Raw genomic sequence first — 25,507 nt, 5'->3', positions numbered from 1 at the left:
ACAATGCCACAGATATAGAATACATCACATACATTCAGCAACAGAAAGATTCACATTAAGCAGAAAGGAAGGAGGAAGCGGATTTATCGATATAAAAAACCTACATTATGGACAGGTAGACAATTTAAGAAAATTCTTTATAGAACGAGCAGAAACTAGCAAAATACACAAAGCAATCACTCATATAAATACATCGGCTACACCATTGCAATTTCATAACCACTTCTACAACCCTTTAGATCACATAACATCAACAGATACGAAGAAAGTAAATTGGAAAAAGAAAACACTACATGGGAAGCACCCGTATCATCTAACACAGCCACACATCGATCAAGACGCATCCAGCACATGCCTAAGAAAAGGCAGTATATACAGTGAGACGGAAGGATTCATGATTGCAATACAGGATCAAACAATAAACACCAGATATTACAGCAAGCATATTATTAAAGATCCCAATACCACAACAGATAAATGCAGACTTTGCAAACAACAAATAGAAACAGTAGATCACTTCACAAGCGGATGTACAATACTAGCAAATACAGAATACCCCAGAAGACATGACAATGTAGCAAAAATAATACATCAACAACTTGCCATACAACATAAACTAATAAAACAACACGTTCCCACATACAAGTATGCACCAAAAATGTACTGGAGAACGATGAATACAAATTGTACTGGAACAGATCCATTACAACAGATAAAACACCACCACATAACAAACCTGGCATCATACCCACCAATAAAAATAAGAAATTAACACAATTAATCGAAATATCCATACCCAATACAACAAATATACAGGAGAAAACAGGAGAAAAAATTGAAAAATACATCCAACTGGCTGAGGAAGTCAAGGACATGTGGCATCAGGATAAAGTTGACATTATACCAATTATAGTATCAACTACAGGAGTCATACCACGCAATATCCACCAGTACATCAATGAAATACAGCTACATCCAAACGTATATATACAACTACAGAAATCTGTAATTATCGATACATGTTCAATTACCTGAAAGTTCCTAAATGAAATGTAACATATACTGTACAGTTAAAAGGAAGTCACGCTTGATCAAGGTCCGCATCACTTTACATTTTTAACCAGACATAACGTCTTAGAAAGGAAAGAAATACTAATGATAATAATAATGCCTGTCCAACTTCTGTTCAGTTGTGTACTGTAAAAAGGAATCAGAAAACAAAGAAGAAGAAGGCATTAAAAAATCATAATTGGGAGAAGAGGTAGTAATCCGAGAATTGATTCTTCGGCTTTTGCAGATGATATTGCTGAAACTATGGAAGATGCGACATTGCAGATAAATAACTTACAAAAGATAGCATCAACAGCAGGAACATGTACATCTTTTGGAAAAGCAGAGTTAGAACAGACACAAAGGAGCCACAACAGTATCTAGACAATGATTGCGAAAGAATGAAAAAGTCTACGCAATTTAATACAGCCAAAGGCTTTGGTCACAGAAAATAACTTAGGAAAGATAAGAAAATGGAAGTAGCTTTTCAACTAACAAAGAAGTTGTATACCAAGAAATAATTTACCATAAATACCAAATTATGGCACAACGACGTTGTCATTAGCCTAAAAGTTCGTAAAATTTCAGACTGTCTTTCTTTAAATACCATCAACCAGTCAGGTAAAATAGAAAACAAAGAAAAGTGTCAAGAAAGTCTTGGGACTGAAATACGACATTGGGAAATGGAAATAAAGAAGTAATAGTCGTTTATGAAAGAATAGAACGAGTATCAGATATAATGAGGAAAATAAGCGTTGTATTCGATGGACAGCAGAAAAGGCTAAATGAGAAAAAGAAATAAGGAAAAGAATTTTAACTCTCTTGACAGAAACCCAAAAACATCAAAGTCATGTGTCAAAGACGTTAAAGCAGACACGAGGGAAGTGAAAATAGCAGAGGAAGAGATAGGAAAATGCAAAAAGTTCATAGCAAAAGAAAAAGACCTCATGGGCTTCCAAGAGGAAATAATGAAAAGGATAAGTGTCGTGTGGACAGAAGAGAAAAGAGGACAACATACGAAATGAATGAAAAACTGCCCGAAAGAAAGAAAGCGCGAAAGAAAGACGATATAAGGTATTTCATGTGGGCTTTGGCAGGCCAAACCGAAAAGTAATAATAATAATAATAATAATAACAGATAATGAATTTACGATATGTCAGACATGTCGGTCTTATTAAGACTGTGTTATGTAATTTTCTCATTATATTCTTTTCCAGTGAGGGTAATGACATTCTAACAGAAATGCATGTCAGAAGCTTAGGAAGGATCAAACGTAGAGAACAAGTTGACTAAAAGGAAACAAAAATCGATAGGGAAGAGGAAACCATCGGTAGTATTGACTGTGTAGTAGTAACAACAGTTCGTTGTCGGGTCTATTGAAGGCAGCTGGATTACTTAGAGAGAGGAAGTAAGCAGATTATAACACTTACAGTACTAATCTCATGCTGAAGGCAGATACTTCTGGATAAGACGCAGGCTACTGGCTAGTTTATTCAAGACTCTTACAGCTGAAATCGACAGGGGGGTGCAAAAACATTTGGTACAATCCACAGTTAGATGCTGAGTGTGTCGGATATTTTATTGCATTAATGAAAGAGTGGTAGTTTTTGATTTGCGAGGAAAGGTATCCAGGGAACCAGCGACTAAGCAATTGACGAATGCAAAAGGTTGAATCAAGTCATCTCTTGCCCTAGATGAGCAATTACGGGACTAACTCAATTCAGCAGCCGAATGTCACACAAGTATCTTACACAAGCATGCGTGGCAAGTACGAATCGTGAGGGGGTGTAGCAGTAAGATCCTGGGCTCGTATTCAGGAGGACGGGGGCTCAAATCCCATTGTGGCTAGCATATATAAATATTCTGTGACGTCCACAAATAGTTCGTGGTAACAAATAGTTCACATCCTTCCTTGTTCAGAGCTGTCTCTAATGATCTAGTATTCGACGAGACGATGAACCCCAGTCGTCCCTCCTTCAAATCATTCAGAGTTTTCAACTATTTGTGCTGCACTAGCCTCAAAAAAATTCTACATAACTGCGAAAATCGCTTATTTGAAGACAATCATTTTATTGCTTTGGTTTAATCTATAGACGTAATCTCATCGCAGACACGGGAGACATTTTTCACACTTACATACACACTCCACGAGCCACCATACGGTACGTGGAGGAGGGTACCTTGTAGCAAAGCTGGTCATTCCCAATTCCGTTACACTCGGAAACAGAGCGAGTTGAAAACGACGGTCAGTATGTCTGCGTACGGGAACTGATTTCGCTTGTCGTTTCTTAGCTGTCCTTACACGACATGAACATAGATGGCAGTGAAATAATTCTGCAGTCTGTTGCAAATTTCGCTTCACTAAAATTTATGAAAAGCGTTTCGCGAAAAGAACGTATCCTGTTCCCCAGGGATCCCCTTTTCAATTCACGGAGAATTACCGTAATATTCACGTGTTCGTGAAACCTACAAGTAACAAATTTGGCACCGCGCCTCTGAATTACTTCGACGTCTTCCTTTAATCCTATCTGGCGAGGATCCCAAACACTTGAGCAATGTCTTGTAGGCGATCTCCTTTATAGGTGATCTGCACTTCCCTAGAATTCTCTCTATAAACCAAAGACGAACATTCGCCTTTCCTACTACCGAAATGAAGTGGTCGTTCATTTCATGTCTTCTTGCAACGGTACGCCTAGGTATTTAATAAATATTATTGTGTCAGGCAGTGAACTGCTAATACTGTAATCGAACATGACAGGATTGATTTTCCTTGTCATCTACATTAACTTAAATTTTCTGCGTTATAGGATGCTACCATTCATCACACCAAATAGAAATTCAATTTAAGTCATGCTGTACCCTCTAGCAGTCACTCAGAGATGACATTTTCCCGTGCACCACAGCGTAATCATGAAAGAGTCGCAGATTGGTGTTCGCACTGCCCGTCGTTTACGTAATGCAGGGCGCTCCGAAACTATTCGTTAAAAGTAATACAGCAGATAGAGAACATAAAAATAAATATATTTCGATAAGGAACATATGGTCTGTAAGCCAGCTTGTATTGTTAGGGAACATTTCGTTAATGGTGCTGATGTAAACTTTTGTGTCGGTGTCCCTGACTGGGAGTGTGTACTGACATTGTCATACTCGTAACTTTGATGTATGGGCACGTACGAATCCACAAAGTACTTAACCTCGTGCTCGTCAACAGTGGTTCGGTGTTAAGGTGTATGCCGACATTCTCCATGATAGGTTGACTAGGAGATACATTCGACCGTTCCGTGTCAGTGGATGGAGATATAGCGCCATCGTGGAAGATGTGTTGCCAGAACTACTGGATTATGTTCCTCTGAATGTTAGCCAAAGGATGAACTTCCAGCACGATGGACACCCGCCCATTTTGGCATTGCTGTGAGGAATCGCTGGGAGCTACACTACTGGCCATTAAAATTACTACACCACGAAGGTGGCGTGCTAAAGATGGCGTGCTACAGACGCCAAATTTAACCGACAGGAAGAAGATGCTGTGTTATGAAAATGATTAGCTTTTCAGAGCATTCACACAAGGTTGGCGCCGGTGGTGCCACCTATAAAATGCAGACATAAGGAAAGTTTCCAATCGATTTCTCATACACAAACAGCAGTTGACCGGCTTTGCCTGGTGAAACGTTGTTGTGATGCCTCGTGTAAGGAGGAGAAATGCGTACCATCACGTTTCCGACTTCGATAAAGGTCGGATTGTAGCGAATCGCGATTGGTGTTTATCGTATCGCGACATTGCTGCTCGCGTTGGTCGAGATCCAATGACTGTTAGCAATATATGGAATCGGTGGGTTCAGGAGGGTAATACGGAACGCCGTGCTGGATCCCAACGGCCTCGCATCACTAGCAGTCGAGATGACAGGCATCTTGTCCGCATGGCTGTAACGGATCGTGCAGCCACGTATCGATCCCTGAGTCAACAGATGGGGACGTTTGCAAGACGACAACCATCTACACGAACAGTTCGACGACGTTTGCAGCAGCATGGACTATCAACTCGGAGACCATGGCTGCGGTTATACTTGACGCTGCATCACAGACAGGAGCACCTGCGCTAGTGTACTCAACGACGAACCTGGGAGCACGAATGGCAAAACGTGATTTTTTCGGATGAATCCAGGTTCTGTTTACAGCATCATGATGGTCGCATCCGTGTTTGGCGACATCGCGGTGAACGCACACTGGAAGCGTGTATTCGTCATCGCCATACCGGCGTATCACTCGGCGTGATGGTATGGGGTGCCATTGATTACACATCTCGGACACCTCTTGTCCGCATTGACGGCACTTTGAACAGTGGACGTTACATTTCATATGTGTTACAAATTGGCTCTACCCTTCATTCGATCAATACGAAACCCTACATTTCAGCGGGATAATGCACGACCGCATGTTGCAGGTCCTGTACGGGCCTTTCTGGATACAGAAAATGTTCGACCGCTGTCCTGGCCAGCACATTCTACAGATCTCTCACCAATTGGAAACTTCTGATCAATGGTGGCCGAGCAACTGGCTCGTCACAATACGCCAGGTCACTACTCTTGATGAACTGTGGTATCGTGTTGAAATTGCATGGGCAGCTGTACCTGTTCACGCCATCCAAGCTCTGTTTGACTCAATGCCCAGGCGTATCAAGGCCGTTATTACAGCCAGAGGTGGTTGTTCTGGGTACTGATTTCTCAGGATCTATGCACCCAAATTGCGTGAAAATGTAATCACATGTCAGGTCTAGTATAATATATTTGTCCAATGAATACCCGTTTATCACCTGCATTTCTTCTTGGTGTAGCAATTTTAATGGCCAGTAGTGTATTTTCGGGACTCCATGAATCTGTCGCGGTGGCCTGGCAACCCGGGTAAGCTGGCTTCATGTCACTAGATTCTTCGACTTGGGGCAAATGAAGCAGCTGGTGTATGAAACCGTTATGGAAAAAGAAGACGATATCTTCGCTAGAACTGCCGTCGCCGGTGTGTACCATCGCGTGCATGCCAAGAATCTTCGAAAGGACTCAACAGTCAGTAATCTAAAAATGTACTGCGTGCAAATAGCGAACCATCGCACATTCGAGCAGTTTCTGTGAATGAAACTGCTATAGTTGGCATGCTGAACTAACTTTTGTATAAAGTGTCACTAGCATCAGAAATTTCCGTCGGGTTTTATACACCATAATTACATTTATTTTGATGTTCTCTACCTCCTGTCTGAATTGGAACATACAGCTTTGGAACTGCCTGTAGAGAACAAGGGTGTCCTATTACTTCCTTGGGGCATACTTAACGATACTGCTGTCCCTGATGAACACTCGCCGTCCAGGACAATGAACTGGGTATTATCACCTGAAAAACCCTCGAGCCACTGAAACAGCTGAGACCCGTTCCCTTGTGCTCGAATCTTCATATACAGTTTGCAGTGTGGCAGTGTGTCAAATGCTTTCCGGAAATCTAGGGAAATGGAATGTGCCAGCTGGCCTTCATTCATAGTCCGCAGAATATTGTGCTAGAAACGTGAAAGCTGAATTGCACACTATCGACGTTTTTCTGAATCCGTGCAGATCTGTGGGTAGAAGCTTTTTTCTTTCAAGGAAATTTGTTGTTTCGGAACTTAGAATACGCTCAAGAACTCCACAGCAAAAAGGCGTTAATGACCCAAGGAATACGATTTAAAAAATTTAAAGGAAGGTAAATCATGGTTTACGTGGCTTGTTGAACCCACGCCACCTTATATTTTCTGTTAATAGAACATTACTAATGTTGCACCTCTTTGTACTCATTTTCTCCTATTTTTTTAAAGAAAGGCTTCGCAGTTTGTAGCAGGCACTTTTCCCCTTAATCCCAGTTCACAAGAACAAGAGAAGACTGTGATAGGGGAACAAGGCCCTGCCATTCAAAGGCGGTCGATGTTCGTGAAAAGGCGAAATCTGCCTAGGTGCCTACGGCAGGTCTTTACCAGTATTAATTCAACGGGAACAACAAGTAATTAAACCGCAGCTCGTTACAGGAACGACTGTAGGAGCTCTTACATGGAAGCTATTGTGCTTTGCAACAACACGACGGCTTTCGGAATTTAGGCAGGCTCCTTCTCTCCTCCATTATATTACCCGCAGCGTCACAAAAGACGCCGGCCGGTTCTTAGAAGTCCCGCCGCCGAGTGGAGAAGACCATTAGCTCTCAAAGGGAAAAGCCTGCATGTGATGAAGCGGCAGCGCAATCGTGTTAAGTTAGTTAGGCGGTGCGAGACTGGAAACGGTCAGCCAACGTGCACCCACCGCCAAAGGCTGCCGCTTTGCATAACCAGACCATGAACTTCACGACGGGGTCCCCTTACGAATGTTATCACTGTGTCCATGGGACTGTTCTCATTTCTACACAAACTGCGGGTAGTATTCGGGTCAGAGATGGATCTTAAATCGTCGTGAATGATAGCAAAGGCCTGTAAATTTTACTGACCTGGCGTCTACAGTCCAGGCTTGTTCCACAGCAGTGGAAGGAAATACACTACTGGCCATTAAAATTGATACACCAAGAAGAAATGCAGATGATAAACGGGTATTCATTGGACAGTTATATTATACTAGAACTGAAATGTGATTACATTTTCACGCAATTTCGGTGCATCGATCCTGAGAAATCAGTACCCAGAACCACCACCTCTGGTCGTAATAACGGCCTTGATACGCCTGGGCATTGAGTCAAACAGAGTTTTGATGGCGTGTACAGGTACAGCTGCCAATACATCTTCAACACGATGCCACAGTTCATCAAGAGTAGTGACTGGCGTATAGTGACGAGCCAGATGCTCGGCCACCATTGACCAGACGTTTTCAGTTGGTGAGAGATCTGCAGAATGTGCCAGCCAGGGCAGCAGTCGAACATTTTCTGTATCCAGAAAAGCCTGTACAGATCCTGCAATATGCGGTCGTGCATTATCCTGCAGAAATGTAGGGTTTCGCAGAGATCGAATGAAGGGTAGACCCACGGGTCGTAACATCTGAAATGTAACGTCCACTGTTCAAAGTGCCGTCAATGCGAACAAGAGGTGACCGAGACGTGTAACCAATGGCACCCCATACAATCACGCCGGGTGATACGCTAGTATATCGTTGACTAATACACGCTTCCAGTATGCGTTTACCGCGCTGTCTCCAAACACGGATGCGACCATCATAATGCTGTAAACAGAATCCGGATTCATCCGAGAAAAATGACGTTTAGCCATTCGTGCACCCAGATTCGTCGTTGAGTGCACCATCGCACGTTCTCCTGTCTCTGATGCAGCGTCAAGGGTAACCGCAGCCGCGTTCTCCGAGCTGATAGTCCATGCTGCTGCAAACGTCGTCGAACTGTTCGTGCAGATGGTTGTTGTCTTACAAACGTCCCAATCTGTTGACTCAGGGATCGAGACGTGGCTGCACGATCCGTTACAGCCATGCGGATAAGATGCCTGTCATCTCGACTGCTAGTGATGCGAGGCCGATGGGATCCAGCACGGCGTTCAGTACTACCCTCCTGAACCCACCGATTCCATATTCTGCTAACAGTCATTGGATCTCGACCAACGCGAGCAGCAATGTCGCGATACGATAAACCGCAATTGCGATAGGCTACAATCCGACCTTTATCGAAGTCGGAGTCGTGATGGTACGCGTTTCTCCACCTTACACGAGGTATCACAACAACGTTTCACCAGGCAACGCCGGTCAACTGCTGTTTGTGTATGAGAAATCGGTTGGAAACTTTCCTGATGTCAGCACGTTGTAGGTGTCGCCACCGGCGCCAAACTTGTGTGAATGCTCTGAAAAGCTAATCATTTGCATATCACAGCATCTTCATCCTGTCGGTTAAATTTCGCGTCTGTAGCACGTCATCTTCGTGGTGTAGCAATTTTAATGGCCAGTAGTGTACCTTTAACAAATTAAAGCAAAACGTAGTTCACATATAACATATACCACAAATAAGATTTTTGTATTGCTGGAAAACTAGTAAACTGAACTTTATTCTCGTATTACATAAGGAAAGGAACACAGAGCACAATGGAGAACGGTATTTCCAATCCTCCCCTACCCCCCCCCCCCCCCCCCACGCTGTTCTGTCATCCGGGTATGCCTTCTCTCAAGATTATGGTATCCAACGATTCTTATCTTCCGTTCATTCTTTCTTCGCACGGATAATTTAACTTTTCCTACCCTGGACGTTCCAACTATGCTGGGGCTCTTGAAACGCACTCCATTGGAAGTTAGAAAAATATTGTTGGCATTGGTTACGATCTTTAGATGTCATTCCCGTAAAAAGGTACAAAAAAGTCCATTTCATTCTTTAGGCCGTATCTGAACAAATATATCACCGTCTGGTCTGGAAGCCACGTTACGGCATTCGTTTTGGGACGTGGGTAGTACGTCCCGGCCTGGAAGAATAAAATCCATGGTTCAAAGTTGTGTTGTCCCATTCGAAGAAAGAAAGCGATCAGTTGTGTCGCCAAACGTCCCACTTCTGCCGAAGGCCGCGTATGAGGCGGTGTTCATCGTTGTCCGAGTCTGGCACTGAGGGCACGACGGTGAGTCTGTCATATGAATCGTATGTGGTCTGGATTGAGTGACATTTCTACTATTCAGAATGAGATTTTCAATCTGCAGTGGAGTGTGCGCTGATATGAAACTTCCTGGCAGATTAAAACTGTGTGCTGGACCGAGACTCGAACTCGGGACCTTTGCCTTTCGCTGGCAAGTGCTCTACCATCTGAGCTACCCAAGCACGATTCACGCCCCGTCCTCACAGCTGTACTTCTGCCAGTACCTCTTCTCCTACCTTCCAAGCTTTACAGAAGCTCTCCTGCGAACCTTGCAGAACTAGCACTCCTGAAAAAATGTATTTTTGAAAATAATGTAATGTTCGACAAAACCACATTACTTCCAGACGAAATGACCAATTTCGGCCGGCATTGCCCAGTCTTGATCAAAGAAAACATAATAACGTGGCAGAGTGAGATTTTCACTCTGCAGCGCAGTGTGCGCTGATATGAAACTTCCTGGCAGATTAAAACTGTGTGCCGGACCGAGACTTGAACTCAGGACCTTTGCCTTTTGCGAGGAAGTCCTCTACCATCTGAGCTTCCCAGTTTGGAAGGTAGGAGACGAGGTACTGGCAGAAGTAAAGCTGTGAGGACGGGACGTGAGTAGTGCTTGGGTAGCTCAGAGGGTACAGCACTTGCCCGCGGGAGGCAAAGGTCCCGAGTTCGAGTCTCGGTCCGGCACACAGTTTTAATCTGCCAGGAAGTTCCATTTCTGCCATTAACTGTTAAGTATCACGTTGCACGTGTTACTGTGTCTAAGAAAACATGGTGAATCGATCGCCATACTACTTGCCAATTAATACGTGGATGCATCCTCTCAATAGGATTGCTGTGTCGTCCGGTCGTTTGTATCCGATAGATGCTGCGCGGCGCTGCGGGTCTGGTTTCCGGCAGAGGCGTCTGAATATAGCTGTACTCTATAAGAAAAAAAAGTTAGTGTATGCTGCAGTGACTGGGAAATATGTTGGACCGCCACTGCCACTATTAGAGAAACTGTTGCTAGTTCTTCTATTAAGATTCCTGTCAGACGAGTCTGATGTCGTCTCCACAGTTTTAACATTGTACTGATATACAGTGCCACCGCTCGAGCTCGAACATTCGCAAGGACAAGTTCGCCCCTACTAAGAGGGACAGTAAGGGCGTCGTACCTTACTTTGAACAGCAGACATGCGAAACGTTTAGCTATCCGTGCACGACTCACGACCAGACTTAAACTTCCATATTTCGGCTACAATGCTTCCACAACCTGTAGTAGTACTTCCATTATGTACGAGTATACAGAGGGGTCCAAAAAATATATATCCACTGTTTAAAAGTCCATAACTTGCAAACTAATTGACGGAGTTGTCTCATTTTTGATGAAAGTGTAGCTTAAAGTCCAACTAAAAGGTATCACTCTAGGTGTTCGAAATGGTCGCCATTAACATCCACACACAAACGATGCCGTCGGACTGCAGCACGAACTACTGACTGCAACGTGTTCAGTTGGATATTTGCACATGAATGTACCATGGATTCTCGAAGTTCATCCAATGTGCGTGGCTTTTGTCGATAAACGACGTCCTTTAGCATTCCCCACGGGTAAAAGTCTAGAGGAGTTAGGTTTGGGGTACGTGGTGGATACTCCACGGCACCTCTACGGCCTATCCATCTTCCTAGTAGATTTTCGTCGAGATACGCCCTAAAACACGATTTTGATGGTGGGCTGGGGCACCATTATGTTGAAAGTAAACTCTTCCGTCTCCATACAAGTCTCGGATGGCAGGTAAAATGGATGCCTGAAGCTTCTGAAGGTTCACCTCACCGGTAACTGTGCCGTCAAAGAAGAATGGCCCAATCAAGCCCAGGTAAGACAACCCACACCCCACAGCACACATTTACTCCTGGCAAATTCACAGCTTTGTCTACATGCACGTTCGAATTTTCGGCGGCCCAGTAGATGCAATTGTGGCGATTTACTGTACCACTGAGTTTGAACTGTGCCTCATCAGACCACACAATCATCTCTGCAAACTCTTCATCGTTGCGCGCCATGTTAGTAAACCACTCGAAGTATTCCATTCTAGGACCTCGTCGTCGTTCATTGCGTGTAGCAAGCGTGGGATGTAGCACTTCTAGTTTGCTGTCTTCAAAATTCGCTGAACACTTAAGCGACTCTCTCCATTTTCACGGGCAAACTGTCTCACATACTTCTGTGGTGAGCGAGTGAATTGTTGTAACACACGACGGCAGTTAGCTGGACTTGGTACTGTTACAGGTCGCCCAGATCGTTGTTTGTGTACATCTTTAACACAGCCTTCGGCTTCAAATTTGTCTCTAATGCGACGAATCGTTAAACGTGTCGGTGGCTCTGTTTGGTACTCATTTCGCCATTGCCATTGAACCTCATTAATGTTTTCGTACTTAAAATACCTCTTCAAAACTGACTTCCTTTCATCGAATGTAACCCTTGCGCCAGACATGTTTACTCGACTAACTAGGTGCAACTAAGAACAAAACACTGACTATCTGACGACTGTCATCTGACAAAACAAAACAACGCAATACAACGCTTGCGTGGCGGTTGCCGGAACTACAAACTATTATACTATCAAAGATGAGACAACTCCGTCAGTTAGTTTGCCAGTTATGGACCTTTGAACAGTGGATACATTTTTTTGGACCCCTCTGTATATGCCTGTACAGGTGAGACATTTTACTTGAAAATTGCTTGCCCGGTGTCGGCGGATAAATACGATACTGAAGTGCCTGTGTTATTCTGAATGACGATGCAAAATTCCTTTGAACATGGTTGCATGTCCAAACGAATAGGCACTACAGCCATTAAACGTGTTTGCAATTTGCATTGCCGTTATTCCGTTCTACAGCTGATGGCGGTCCGTATTCGCAATTGCGAATACATTTGATCTATTTAATAACAGTTGTAGTTGCTGCAGTGCCTGTTCCGTTGGACATGCAGGCATTTTTAAAGGAACTTTGCATTGTAATTCGGAATAACACAGGCACTGCAATATTGTACTAAATGATGTGGTTGAGATTCCAAAAGGGACGCCAATTATTCTATACATGACGATGAGATTGGGACTACGGACGGGCTGTAAAATGCCCATCGTAAACAATTTAAAATTCATTCGTATAAGAGGTACCTTTTCTCAGAAACTCTTGGAGATAAAAATTTGGAGAAAATACGACTTACGGGTTACACATTTCTAACCAATCTAACGGAGGGAGTCCCAAAATTATTGGTTAGTCTTAAGATGATAACGAATTTTTAAAAAAATGTACATACAAATAAAAAACCCTATACCTTTCTATGCATGTAAGTATCTTACTGCTTTGAGATTTAAAGAGTAAGAAAATGCCTGTGTTAACACATGCTAAATACTCCAATCAGTGCGCCCTGTAATTTCGAAAGAATTCTGGCAAGCAGAAGCTGAGAAAAAGTGCACTTTATTCCTAAAAAATACAAATTACAGGGAAAGTCATTGAAGTTGTCAATGTATCCCAGCCCCATATGATGGCTTGTCTGCATCCTCTTCCATCTTATGTTGCAAATTCCTCTTTCCTGCTTGTCTGCGCTGCCTTGCCCTTGTTTCATAGTCTCTAACAGCTACACTGCATCAAAGACACCAGTATGCTATGTGCTAATTGACATAAACAATGTCTTGAAAATTGTGGCACAGGTTTTGATGTTGACGCCCAAGTTGTGGTGTTGATAGACTCGTTCGGATTTTCGGTGCGGCCATGAACACATTCCTTCAATAGTTTTGTATGTAACAACTCTTTGAAAGTTTCTTTCAAGATCTCCTTTATGGCAAAAGGTATACCTGGTTTGTGTATAAGTTTCTCACTATTTTGCTGTGCTCTGCTGTATGTGCACCATTAATCGCTTCCTGGACATAGCACATGAATCGGATTATAGTATGTTGAAGAGAGGTGAAACGAAACTGCTCATACAGTTTTTCTGACATCATCTACGCTACTAACATTTTGCCTGATGGCCATGCCATAAAAATTTGGAATTTTGTCTATCAGGGATTCTGAGTGTCTATTTTTACCATCTAATCTTCAGTTATTTTCAAGTTAGTTTCCGCTGTAAGAAGTTTTCAGTAGTTGCTGTCTTGTACCCATTTGCTTCTGTAGATGACGTATGCATTTTGGTTTCATGTTAGTTACATCTTCTCCATATGGCCTCTCTCCCTCAGTGCTTCGAAAGCATTTGAATCCTCATCTCGTAAATGATTGCCCTCGGAGGCTTATGATACAAAAAATTAAAATACAGTCCGAGAACTGTCTAGTGTACATGGTCACACCCGCACAGTGTTTCGTTGCCGCGTGGGGTAGCCGCGTGGTCTGACGCCTTGCCACGGTTCGCGCGGCTCCCGCCGTCGGAGGTTCGAATCCTCAAAAATGGTTCAAATGGCTCTGAGCACTATGGGACTTAACATCTGAGGTCATCAGTCCCCTAGAACTTAGAACTACTTAAACCTAACTAACCTAAGGACATCACACACATCCATGCCCGAGGCAGCATTCGAACCTGCGACCGTAGCGGTCGCGCGGTTTCACACTGTAGCGCCTAGAACCGTTCGGCCACCACGGCCGGCGTTCGAACCCTCCCTCGGGCATGGGTGTGTATGTTGTCCTTAGCGTAAGTTAGTTTAAGTTAATTTAAGTGGTGTGGAAGCCTAGGAACCGATTGCCTTAGTAGTTTGGTACCATAGGAACTTGCCACAAATTTCCAAATTTACAGAGTTTTGCTTAAATTAATGAACGAAACGGACAGAAAGCAATATATGTACGTATTACACATCAATGGATAGAGGAAATTACGTAGATTAATATCAATGAACAAATAAATAAATAAAAGTAAAAATTAGAAATTTCAAGTTTTAAGCCTGTCCAGAATCCCGTAAGGTCGGTTAAAAGAACAAGACCATAGTCATCACAAAGACGAGTGCTTACACCAACAGACGATCTAAATGTCCATTCGGAATATAAATCACACGTGTAAATACCATTTTTTTGCACAGTAATTAGCAAGAGTTAGAAGATTTCCCAAATTGCAAACGGTCAGTACTCCTCGAAAACTCACAGCACAAAATATACTGCCTGGAAGAAGAAGAAAGAAAGACGTGGAGCGCCTTTAGACATGGTCGGATGTCAATAGAATATCGTCCACGTACGGACTGTAGGCGGGTATGTAAACGATTCGAGTTGCAATTCTCTGTGACAGGTAGAACACACTCGTGTTCAGGAGAAAACAGAACACCTTGAACGACTAGAGATAGAGTGTTCATATTCACACGACATGTACGTTAGTATGTTCTGCAGAAATGGTTAGCATTTCAACTATGTCGGCCCGTGGGTTCAAGGTCAACATCGATATCGCGGCACAACACCACCTATAAGATGTGGTGATGTTATGCAGCTATGATAGCATCCTATTCTGCTTCACAGACTGGACAAGTCTCTGAACTCAACATTCTTTGATGAGGCGTAGACATACAACGCCTTGTCACCTACTAGCAGTTTTACTATCCTCCATCCAGTGTCCATAGATGCTTATGACAGTAAGACGCGAAAAGCCAACCAGATTTGCGGTTTCCGAGATGCTCGTTCGCAAGCGACAGACCATAACACTCTGCCCTTTGTCAAAGTCGCTTGTGTCTGCGGATTTCCTTATTTGTGGTCCGTGTCGTCGCTATAATGATCCGTCTCTGCTGCGCTTATATAGGATGCCACAAAATATCAACAGCCTTCGAGTGGGGTGTAGAGGGTATCTTGAGGAACAAATTGAGGTTAGGAACCACTGTCTAGAAACGTCATCGAAAGACGATACGGAGCTTCGAAGTTACAGGTGCTAGCGCCTGTCACTAGGCCAGAATTTCGGCTGAAAACTTGACTTTGTACGCTGACGGACCGTAGGTGCCACGTCTTAAAATGTTCTTTGGTCCCCATCTAGTGCAGTCTTGATGTATGCAGTCCGACACTTTACACATTCAATCATATCCCTCTGTTCATCCTGGCGTAATTTACAGGGTGGCGCACGATAAGTCATCCGACTGAATTTTGACCCTACAGCTATACTATTGGGTCAGCAGCTTTCAAATTATGGGCTCAACTTCAAGCAGTTCATGGAAATTCCGCCAGATGTCGTTGCGAGTTCATCGCTTACGTTGTGAGTCCGCCATTTCAGTTTGCCGCGATGGCGGACAAAGGACGGTTGACCGTCGCCCAAAAGACGAAGGTTGTGTTACTGTTCGCGACGACGAACAGCGTTGTATTGACACAGAGAAGGTTTCGTGCTCATTTCGGCACACGGTGGGCTCCCAGCCGATAGACAATACGGAGATTACATAAAAATTTTAAGGTACTGGATCTGTTTTGGAGTGTCAGCGGCCACATGCACGTACCGTAAGCTCGTCGCAAAACATTGAAGCAGTTCTTGTTGCTTTGACCCGTAGTCCGAGTAAATCAGCAAGAAGAGCCAGTGCCGAGTTAAGAATTTCACGCCGATCTAAACAAAGAATTATTCAATCCGACCTTCCCCTGTATCCATATAAGATTACTGTGGCACATAAGATTACAGCGAGAGATACGGAGCGGAGAATGCAGTTTAGTTTGCAAGGTGGGAGATCGAGCAAGACCAAGAGGCAGTGCTACACAACACATGGTCTTGTGACGAAGCTTATTTTCTCGTGAACAGTGCTGTGAACAAACAGAACGTTCGATTCTGGGCATGTGATCCTCCGCGAATAATCCACACGAAAGACGCCTATGGGGAGAAAGTGTGCTTGTGGGTCGCGATGTCAGGCCGTGGAATCATCGGTCCATTCGTCTTCGATACTACAGTATCTACATCTACATTTATACTCCGCAACCTACCCAACGGTGTGTGGTGGAGGGCACTTTTCGTGCCACTGTGATTACCTCCCTTTCCTGTTCCAGTCGCGTATGGTTCGCGGGAAGAACGACTGCCGGAAAGCCTCCGTGCACGTTCGAATTTCTCTAATTTTACATTCGTGACTCCTCGGGAGGTATAAGTAGGCTAATGGTTCAAATGGCTCTGAGCAGTATGGGACTTAACATCTGTGGTCATCAGTCCCCTAGAACTTAGAACTACTTAAACCTAACTAACCTAAGGACATCACACACACCCAAGGCCGAGGCAGGATTCGAACCTGCGACCGTAGCAGTCGCGCGGTTCCGGACTGAGCGCCTAGAACCGCTAGACCACCGCGGCCGGCTATAAGTAGGGGGAAGCAATGTATTCGATACCTAATCCAGAAACGCCCCCTCTCGAAACCTGGACAACAAGCTACACCGCGATGCAGAGCGCCTCTCTTGCAGTGTTTGCCACTTGAGTTTGTTAAACATCTCCGTAACGCTATCACGCTTACCAGATAACCCTGTGACGAAACGCGCCTCTCTTCTTTGGATCTTCTCTCTCTCCTCTGTCAACCCGACTTGGTACGGATCCCACACTATTGAGCAATACTCAAGTATAGGTCGTACGAGTAAGCCTCCTCCTTTGTTGACGGACTACATTTTCTAAGGACTCTCCCAATGAATTTCAATCTGGTACCCGCCTTACCAACAATGAATTTTATATGATCATTCCACTTCAAATCGTTCCGTACACACACTCCCAGATATTTTACAGAAGTAACTGCTACCAGTGTTTGTTCCGCTATCATATAATCATACAATAAAGGATCCTTCTTTCTATGTATTCGCAATACATTACATTTGTCTATGTTAATGGTCAGTTGCCACTCCCTGCACCAAGTACCTATCCGCTGCAGATCTTCCTGCATTTCGCTGCAATTTTCTAATGCTGCAACTTCTCTGTATACTACAGCATCATCCGCGAAAAGCCGCATGGAACTTCCGACACTATCTACTAGGTCATTTATATATATATTGTGAAAAGCAATGGTCCCATAACACTCTCCTGTGGCACGCCAGACGCTAGTTTAACGTCTGTAGACGTCTCCCCATTGAGAACAACATGCTGTGTTCTGTTTTCTAAAAACTCTTCAATCCAGCCACACACCTGGTCTGATATTCCGTACGCTCCTAGTTTATCAGGCGACAGTGCGGAACTGTATTGAACGCCTTCCGAAGTCAAGGAAAATGGCATCTACCTGGGAGCCTGAATCTAATATTTTCTGGGTGTCATGAACAAATAAAGCGAGTTGGGTCTCACAAGATCGCTGTTTCCGGAATCCTTGTTGATTCCTACAGAGTAGATTCTGGGTTTCCAGAAATGACATGATGCGCGAGCAAAAAACATGTTCTAAAATTCTACAACAGATCGATGTCAGAGATATAGGCGTATAGTTTTGCGCATCTGCTCGACGACCGTTCTTGAAAACTGGAACTACCTGTGCTCTTTCCCAATCATTTGGAACCTTCCGTTCCTCTAGAGACTTGCGGTACACGGCTGTTAGAAGGGGGGCAAGTTCTTTCGCGTAATCTGTGTAGAATCGTATTGGTATCCCGTCAGGTCCAGTGGACTTTCCTCTGTTGAGTGATTTCAGTTGCTTTTCTATTCCTTGGACACTTATTTCGATGTCAGCCATTTTTTCGTTTGTGCGAGGATTTGGAGAAGGAACTGCAGCGCGGTCTTCCTCTGTGAAATAGCTTCGGAAAAAGGTGTTTAGTATTTCAGCTTTACGCGTGTCATCCTCTGTTTCAATGCCATTATCATCCCAGAGTGTCTGGATATGCTGTTTCGATCCGCTTACTGATTTAACGTAAGACCACAACTTCCTAGGATTTTCTGTCAAGTCAGTACATAGAATTTTACTTTCGAATGCGGTGAACGCTATTTACACATGCTGCGAAACCAATTCTTTCCTCAGTTCATGGCCCCATGTCTTCCATCGCAGACACAGTGGCTCATGCAGGATGGAGCACGCCCTCATACTGCCAACGTTGTTCTTGATTTCCTACACGAAAGACTTGGCAATAGGGTATTGTCAAACAGATTTTCAGAACGTTATGCATTAGGACGAATGTGACCGCACCACGGCCCGGTCATTAACCCATGTGATTCTTCCGTTGGGAGTTCCTTAAAGAGAAGGTGTACCACAGAAAACCCGAAAATGCGGTGCAACTTAGGGCCATCATTGTGAAGGTATGCCGCGCCATTCCAGAATATTTGCGTCGGAGAATCGTCACAAATGCATGGGAGCGACTTGAAGAAGTTGTACACCAAAACGGCAGTCATATTGAACCTGTGATTCATTAAATTGTATTTCCAAGTTGTAATCTTTACATCTACATCAATAAATTACAAATCTTGTCGACTACAAATATGTTATTTATGAAACAAATCTGGTGACTTACAGTGCGCCACCCTGTAGAAAACCAAATGATTATGCCATTCTTCGACGCTCTCTTGGCAGGAAATCATCCTTCGTGTCCTTGTTTTCCATCATTTTATTATATAGAGACGAAATCAGAACTATCAAGTCTACTGTTTTCCTCTCTCTCACTGCTCTGCTTTCACGCAGCGGAAAAATGTTCAAATGTGTGTGAAATCTTATGGGACTTAACTGCTAACGTCATCAGTCCCTAAGCTTACACACTACTTAACCTAAATTAACCTAAGGAGGAACACACACCCATGCCCCAGGGAGGACTCGAACCTCTGCCGGGACCAGCCACACAGTCCACGACTGCAGTGCCTAGACCGCTCGGCTAATCCCGCGCGGCCACGCAGCGGAAATATTTCCTGTGGCTTCGTGTATGTTTTAGATCTTGGAGAGCTTTCGTATTGATCAGAAGTGGCTTCAGTTTCAGCAGATATTCCTGGATGGGAAGTGGCTTCAGTTTCAGCAGATATTCCTGGATAGGAAGTGGCTTCACTTTCAGCAGATATTCCTGGATGAGAAGTGGCTTCACTTTTACCAGATATTCCTGGATGGGAAGTGGCTTCACTTTCAGCAGATATTCCTGGATGGGAAGTGGCTTCACTTTCATCAGATATTCCTGGATAGGAAGTGGCTTCACTTTCAGCAGATATTCCTGGATGAGAAGTGGCTTCACTTTCAGAAGATATTCCTGGATAGGAAGTGGCTTCACTTTCAGCAGATATTCCTGGATGAGAAGTGGCTTCACTTTCAGAAGATATTCCTGGATGGGAAGTGGCTTCACTTTCAGCATATATTCCTGGATAGGAAGTGGCTTCACTTTCAGCAGATATTCCTGGATGGGAAGTGGCTTCAGTTTCAGCAGATATTCCTGGATGGGAAGTGGATTCACTTTCATCAGATATTCCTGGATAGGAAGTGGCTTCACTTTCAGCAGATATTCCTGGATGAGAAGTGGCTTCACTTTCAGAAGATATTCCTGGATGGGAAGTGGCTTCACTTTCAGCAGATATTCCTGGATAGGAAGTGGCTTCACTTTCAGCAGATATTCCTGGATGAGAAGTGGCTTCACTTTCAGCAGATATTCCTGGATGGGAAGTGGCTTCACTTTCAGCAGATATTCCTGGATGGGAAGTGGCTTCAGTTTCAGCAGATATTCCTGGATGGGAAGTGGCTTCACTTTCATCAGATATTCCTGGATAGGAAGTGGCTTCACTTTCAGCAGATATTCCTGGATGAGAAGTGGCTTCACTTTCAGCAGATATTCCTGGATGGGAAGTGGCTTCACTTTCAGCAGATATTCCTGGATGGGAAGTGGCTTCACTTTCAGCAGATATTCCTGGATGGGAAGTGGCTTCACTTTCATCAGATATTCCTGGATAGGAAGTGGCTTCACTTTCAGCAGATATTCCTGGATGAGAAGTGGCTTCACTTTCAGCAGATATTCCTGGATGGGAAGTGGCTTCACTTTCAGCAGATATTTCTGGATGAGAAGTGGCTTCACTTTCAGCAGATATTCCTGGATAGGAAGTGGCTTCACTTTCAGCAGATATTCCTGGACGGGAAGTGGCTTCAGTTTCAGCAGATATTCCTGGATGGGAAGTGGCTTCACTTTCAGCAGATATTCCTGGATGGGAAGTGGCTTCAGTTTCAGCAGATATTCCTGGATGGGAAGTGGCTTCACTTTTATCAGATATTCCTGGATAGAAAGTGGCTTCACTTTCAGCAGATGTTCCTGGATGAGAAGTGGCTTCACTTTCAGCAGATATTCCTGGATGGGAAGTGGCTTCACTTTCAGCAGATATTCCTGGATGGGAAGTGGCTTCACTTTCATCAGATATTCCTGGATAGGAAGTGGCTTCACTTTCAGCAGATATTCCTGGATGAGAAGTGGCTTCACTTTCAGCAGATATTCCTGGATGGGAAGTGGCTTCACTTTCAGCAGATGTTCTTGGATGGGAAGTGGCTTCAGTTTCAGCAGATATTCCTGGATGGGAAGTGGCTTCAGTTTCAGCAGATATTCCTGGATGGGAAGTGGCTTCACTTTCAGCAGATATTCCTGGATAGGAAGTGGCTTCACTTTCAGCAGATATTCCTGAATGAGAAGTGGCTTCACTTTCAGCAGATATTCCTGGATGGGAAGTGGCTTCACTTTCAGCAGATATTCCTGGATGGGAAGTGGCTTCACTTTCAGCAGATATTCCTGGATGGGAAGTGGCTTCACTTTCAGCAGATATTCCTGGATAGGAAGTGGCTTCACTTTCAGCAGATATTCCTGGATGAGAAGTGGCTTCACATTCAGCAGATATTCCTGGATGAGAAGTGGCTTCACTTTCAGCAGATATTCCTGGATGGGAAGTGGCTTCACTTTCAGCAGATATTCCTGGATGGGAAGTGGCTTCACTTTCAGCAGATATTCCTGGATGGGAAGTGGCTTCACTTTCAGCAGATATTCCTGGATAGGAAGTGGCTTCACTTTCAGCAGATATTCCTGGATGGGAAGTGGCTTCACTTTCAGCAGATATTCCTGGATGGGAAGTGGCTTCACTTTCAGCAGATATTCCTGGATGGGAAGTGGCTTCACTTTCAGCAGATATTCCTGGATGGGAAGTGGCTTCACTTTCAGCAGATATTCCTGGATGGAAAGTGGCTTCACTTTCAGCAGATATTCCTGGATGGAAAGTGGCTTCACTTTCAGCAGATATTCCTGGATGGAAAGTGGCTTCACTTTCAGCAGATATTCCTGGATGGGAAGTGGCTTCACTTTCAGCAGATGTTCTTGGATGGGAAGTGGCTTCACTTTCAGCAGATATTCCTGGATGGGAAGTGGCTTCACTTTCAGCAGATATTCCTGGATGGGAAGTGGCTTCACTTTCATCAGATATTCCTGGATAGGAAGTGGCTTCACTTTCAGCAGATATTCCTGGATGGGATGTGGCTTCACTTTCAGCAGATATTCCTGGATGGGAAGTGGCTTCACTTTCAGCAGATATTCCTGGATGGGAAGTGGCTTCACTTTCATCAGATATTCCTGGATGGGAAGTGGCTTCAGTTTCAGCAGATATTCCTGGATGGGAAGTGGCTTCACTTTCATCAGATATTCCTGGATAGGAAGTGGCTTCACTTTCAGCAGATATCCCTGGATGAGAAGTGGCTTCACTTTCAGCAGATATACCTGGATGGGAAGTGGCTTCACTTTCAGCAGATATTCCTGGTTGGGAAGTGGCTTCACTTTCATCAGATATTCCTGGATAGGAAGTGGCTTCACTTTCATCAGATATTCCTGGATGAGAAGTGGCTTCACTTTCAGCAGATATTCCTGGATGGGAAGTGGCTTCACTTTCAGCAGATATTACTGGATGGGAAGTGGCTTCAGTTTCAGCAGATATTCCTGGATGGGAAGTGGCTTCAGTTTCAGCAGATATTCCTGGATGGGAAGTGGCTTCACTTTCAGCAGATATTCCTGGATGGGAAGTGGCTTCGGTTTTAGCAGATATTCCTGGATGGGAAGTGGCTTCACTTTCATCAGATATTCCTGGATAGGAAGTGGCTTCACTTTCAGCAGATATTCCTGGATGGGAAGTGGCTTCACTTTCAGCAGATATTCCTGGATGGGAAGTGGCTTCACTTTCAGCAGATATTCCTGGATGGGAAGTGGCTTCACTTTCAGCAGATGTTCCTGGATGGGAAGTGGCTTCACTTTCAGCAGATATTCCTGGATGGGAAGTGGCTTCACTTTCATCAGATATTCCTGGATAGGAAGTGGCTTCACTTTCAGCAGATATTCCTGGATGGGAAGTGGCTTCACTTTCAGCAGATATTCCTGGATGGGAAGTGGCTTCACTTTCAGCAGATATTTCTGGATGGGAAGTGGCTTCACTTTCAGCAGATATTCCTGGATGGGAAGTGGCTTCACTTTCAGCAGATATTCCTGGATGGGAAGTGGCTTCAGTTTCAGCAGATATTCCTGGATGGGAAGTGGCTTCACTTTCATCAGATATTCCTGGATAGGAAGTGGCTTCACTTTCAGCAGATATTCCTGGATGGGAAGTGGCTTCACTTTCAGCAGATATTCCTGGATGGGAAGTGGCTTCACTTTCAGCAGATATTCCTGGATGGGAAGTGGCTTCAGTTTCAGCAGATATTCCTGGATGGGAAGTGGCTTCACTTTCATCAGATATTCCTGGATGGGAAGTGGCTTCACTTTCAGCAGATGTTCCTGGATAGGAAGTGGCTTCACTTTCAGCAGATGTTCCTGGATGAGAAGTGGCTTCACTTTCAGCAGATGTTCCTGGATGGGAAGTGGCCCCATTTTCAGTAGACATTCCTGCATCAACCTCTAGTATCGCCACTACTGCTGCCGCAGCTTCCGCTTCCTGCAGAGTCTTCTATTCAAATGGCAGCTGAAGTTTCTGCCAAACTCCAGTATTTTTGAACAATCTTAAAGCATTCAGTACTGTTGTAGCTCACCCATACGCACTGCTGAGCATTTCACTTACCTGAAATTGGGTCCTAGACTACTTAGGATGATGTCTGATCCAAGTGTCACGAAACCTATCCTTGAACATAGAGAGAAACTTGAAAAAGGCCTCATCCAAAGGTTGTAGGCGATGCTTAGTGTGCTGTAGTGGCAACTTCTGCCACCAAATGTAACAGCAACACCAACACCAAATGTAGCGGGAAGAGGTAGAAGGCACTGTATTAAGACTCATCCGAGCTTTGCAACTGATTTATTGTTTCCAACTACAGAGCCCCCATTCCTCTCGATATGCATCACTGGGACGCCCAATGCTGAGGTCACCACTTTGCTGTCTGCAAAACCGTTTGGTGCAGAATGGCTGCCTCAGCGACCGGTGCACGTACTGATGTGAGTCAGCCTTGTACACCTGCGGAGTTGTGTCATCATCAGGATGCCGGCAGTTGACTCAGCGGTCTGCATCCATGCTGACTCAGCGCTGTTCGGTGTGAGCCACAGGTGGCCAGCTGCGCGCTTCTCGCCAGCGTGAATGAGATCGCGGCGACAACAAGCGCCCCCGATCCTGTGTCCGAATCTGCGGCCCTCACCTTGGGATGCTTCCGACGTGTGTTGGAAGCCAAGATGACTGACTGCGTTAGTGAGCCATGGAGTGGCTTGTCGCTGGCTGGATACGGACCCCGCATCAGCCTCAGAGGGTCGAACCAGCTACCCACTGTGGACTGGAATGCTGGCTTCCCATCTGCTGCTGCATGTAGCTGGTGGTGTTATACGCCTTGTCGTCCAGGAGAGCTGCCACACTTGAATGAATATCGTTAGAAACCCGCACCTATTTATACGTGGTTGTGCAGCTCTGTTTTGCCATACATGCTCCTTCGCGTCACATACTCATAACACACTAGGTTTGCCAGTGGGCCCCTTTTACTAGTGATATGTGACATGCAAAACCGTCACGTATACTCTTTCAGCAATTTGATGGCCTTGTGGCCTCTATTCTATTTCGCAGCTGTTGGTATGCGTAACTCACTGCAGTCCAGCCCGCACCTGGTTGTGTGCGCTCAGAGTATTGCACAAAACTAACTTTCCCTATCCTAAACGATGGTGCCGCTACAATGCGCAGGAAGCGAGAGTATAATAACGCCGTTTATCTCTTGAAAAATTAACTGATGTTCCTAGTGTGTGTTGCGTGCTCATCAACCAAAAGCAAAACTTGTCGGTTTCACAGTTTCTATAAAGTGTTCGAGCCACTGCACAAAAATCTGTCGTGTGATGAAGCCACCTGCTGATCATGCAAATTCAGTTCCTGGAGGCGATCTTGCTAAGAGCTAAAATTTGAACCAGACTCTTTAAATATAAGCATGGGTGGCAGAAACACACCGGCAGCACTCATACAAATAAGTGCCGCAGAGTTTCTTCATCTTTCGCTACTTGTTATCGCACCAAGTTGATGTTTTCCCTTCCGTGCTAATATTTTCTCGGGTTTCTGAACGGTGGAAAGGGCAGTTTCATATGCGTTGAACATTCCTGCAGCATCCACTTTATTTTCATCAACAATATTTTGTAGTATATTAAAAAAATATTAACTTTTCCCTTGCAAATCAAACAAGCTCTGCCCATAGAGTTGTTTCAGGCTGGCGTAGTGATATTTCAGGGTTACAAGAGATGAATTTGTAATACCTGTTGTAGCCAGCCGTCTCCAACTCCCTGTTCAATTTATGGGGTAAACTGTTCGCTTCCGCTATTTCAGACGCTGTGCTTGGAAGATGGTACCTCGTTGGTCGAAAAAAATCTTTCTTTCAACTATGATAGGTGACTTGCGAAGCCTTTTTCTTGTTGTGTTGGCAGAAGAGCCAACACCGTGTTACCAGGGGAGGCCGAAATGCACCCGTTTTAGCTCACGCAGGCTGGCGTGAGGAGGGAAGAACTATACTGACGTGATGTCTGGAACATGACAAGGAATTAGAAGTATGGCTTTTAGCGTTATCTCTTCC

At 44.5% G+C, this 25,507-nt stretch overlaps 2 protein-coding genes across 2 annotated transcripts; both read right to left on the bottom strand.

The window, feature by feature from the left end:
* Positions 1 to 13,153: 13,153 nt before the first annotated feature.
* LOC124776016 (fibrous sheath CABYR-binding protein-like) lies at positions 13,154 to 22,316 on the bottom strand. The gene is made up of 2 exons (XM_047250857.1): positions 19,381 to 22,316; positions 13,154 to 13,274 (listed from the first exon to the last, which is right to left on the bottom strand). Exons 1-2 carry the CDS (start codon positions 22,314 to 22,316, stop codon positions 13,154 to 13,156), a joined length of 3,057 nt encoding a protein of 1,018 aa, XP_047106813.1.
* Positions 22,317 to 22,394: 78 nt separating this feature from the next.
* On the bottom strand, positions 22,395 to 23,354 carry LOC124776015 (proline-rich extensin-like protein EPR1). The gene has a single exon (XM_047250856.1). It carries the CDS (start codon positions 23,352 to 23,354, stop codon positions 22,395 to 22,397), a length of 960 nt encoding a protein of 319 aa, XP_047106812.1.
* Positions 23,355 to 25,507: the final 2,153 nt, after the last annotated feature.

Source organism: Schistocerca piceifrons, chromosome 2, assembly GCF_021461385.2.
Source record: "Schistocerca piceifrons isolate TAMUIC-IGC-003096 chromosome 2, iqSchPice1.1, whole genome shotgun sequence".
In the NCBI taxonomy this organism is placed as follows: domain Eukaryota; kingdom Metazoa; phylum Arthropoda; class Insecta; order Orthoptera; family Acrididae; genus Schistocerca; species Schistocerca piceifrons.
Note: the sequence above shows the minus strand (reverse complement) of the source record. Positions and strands in the feature narration are given on the sequence as shown.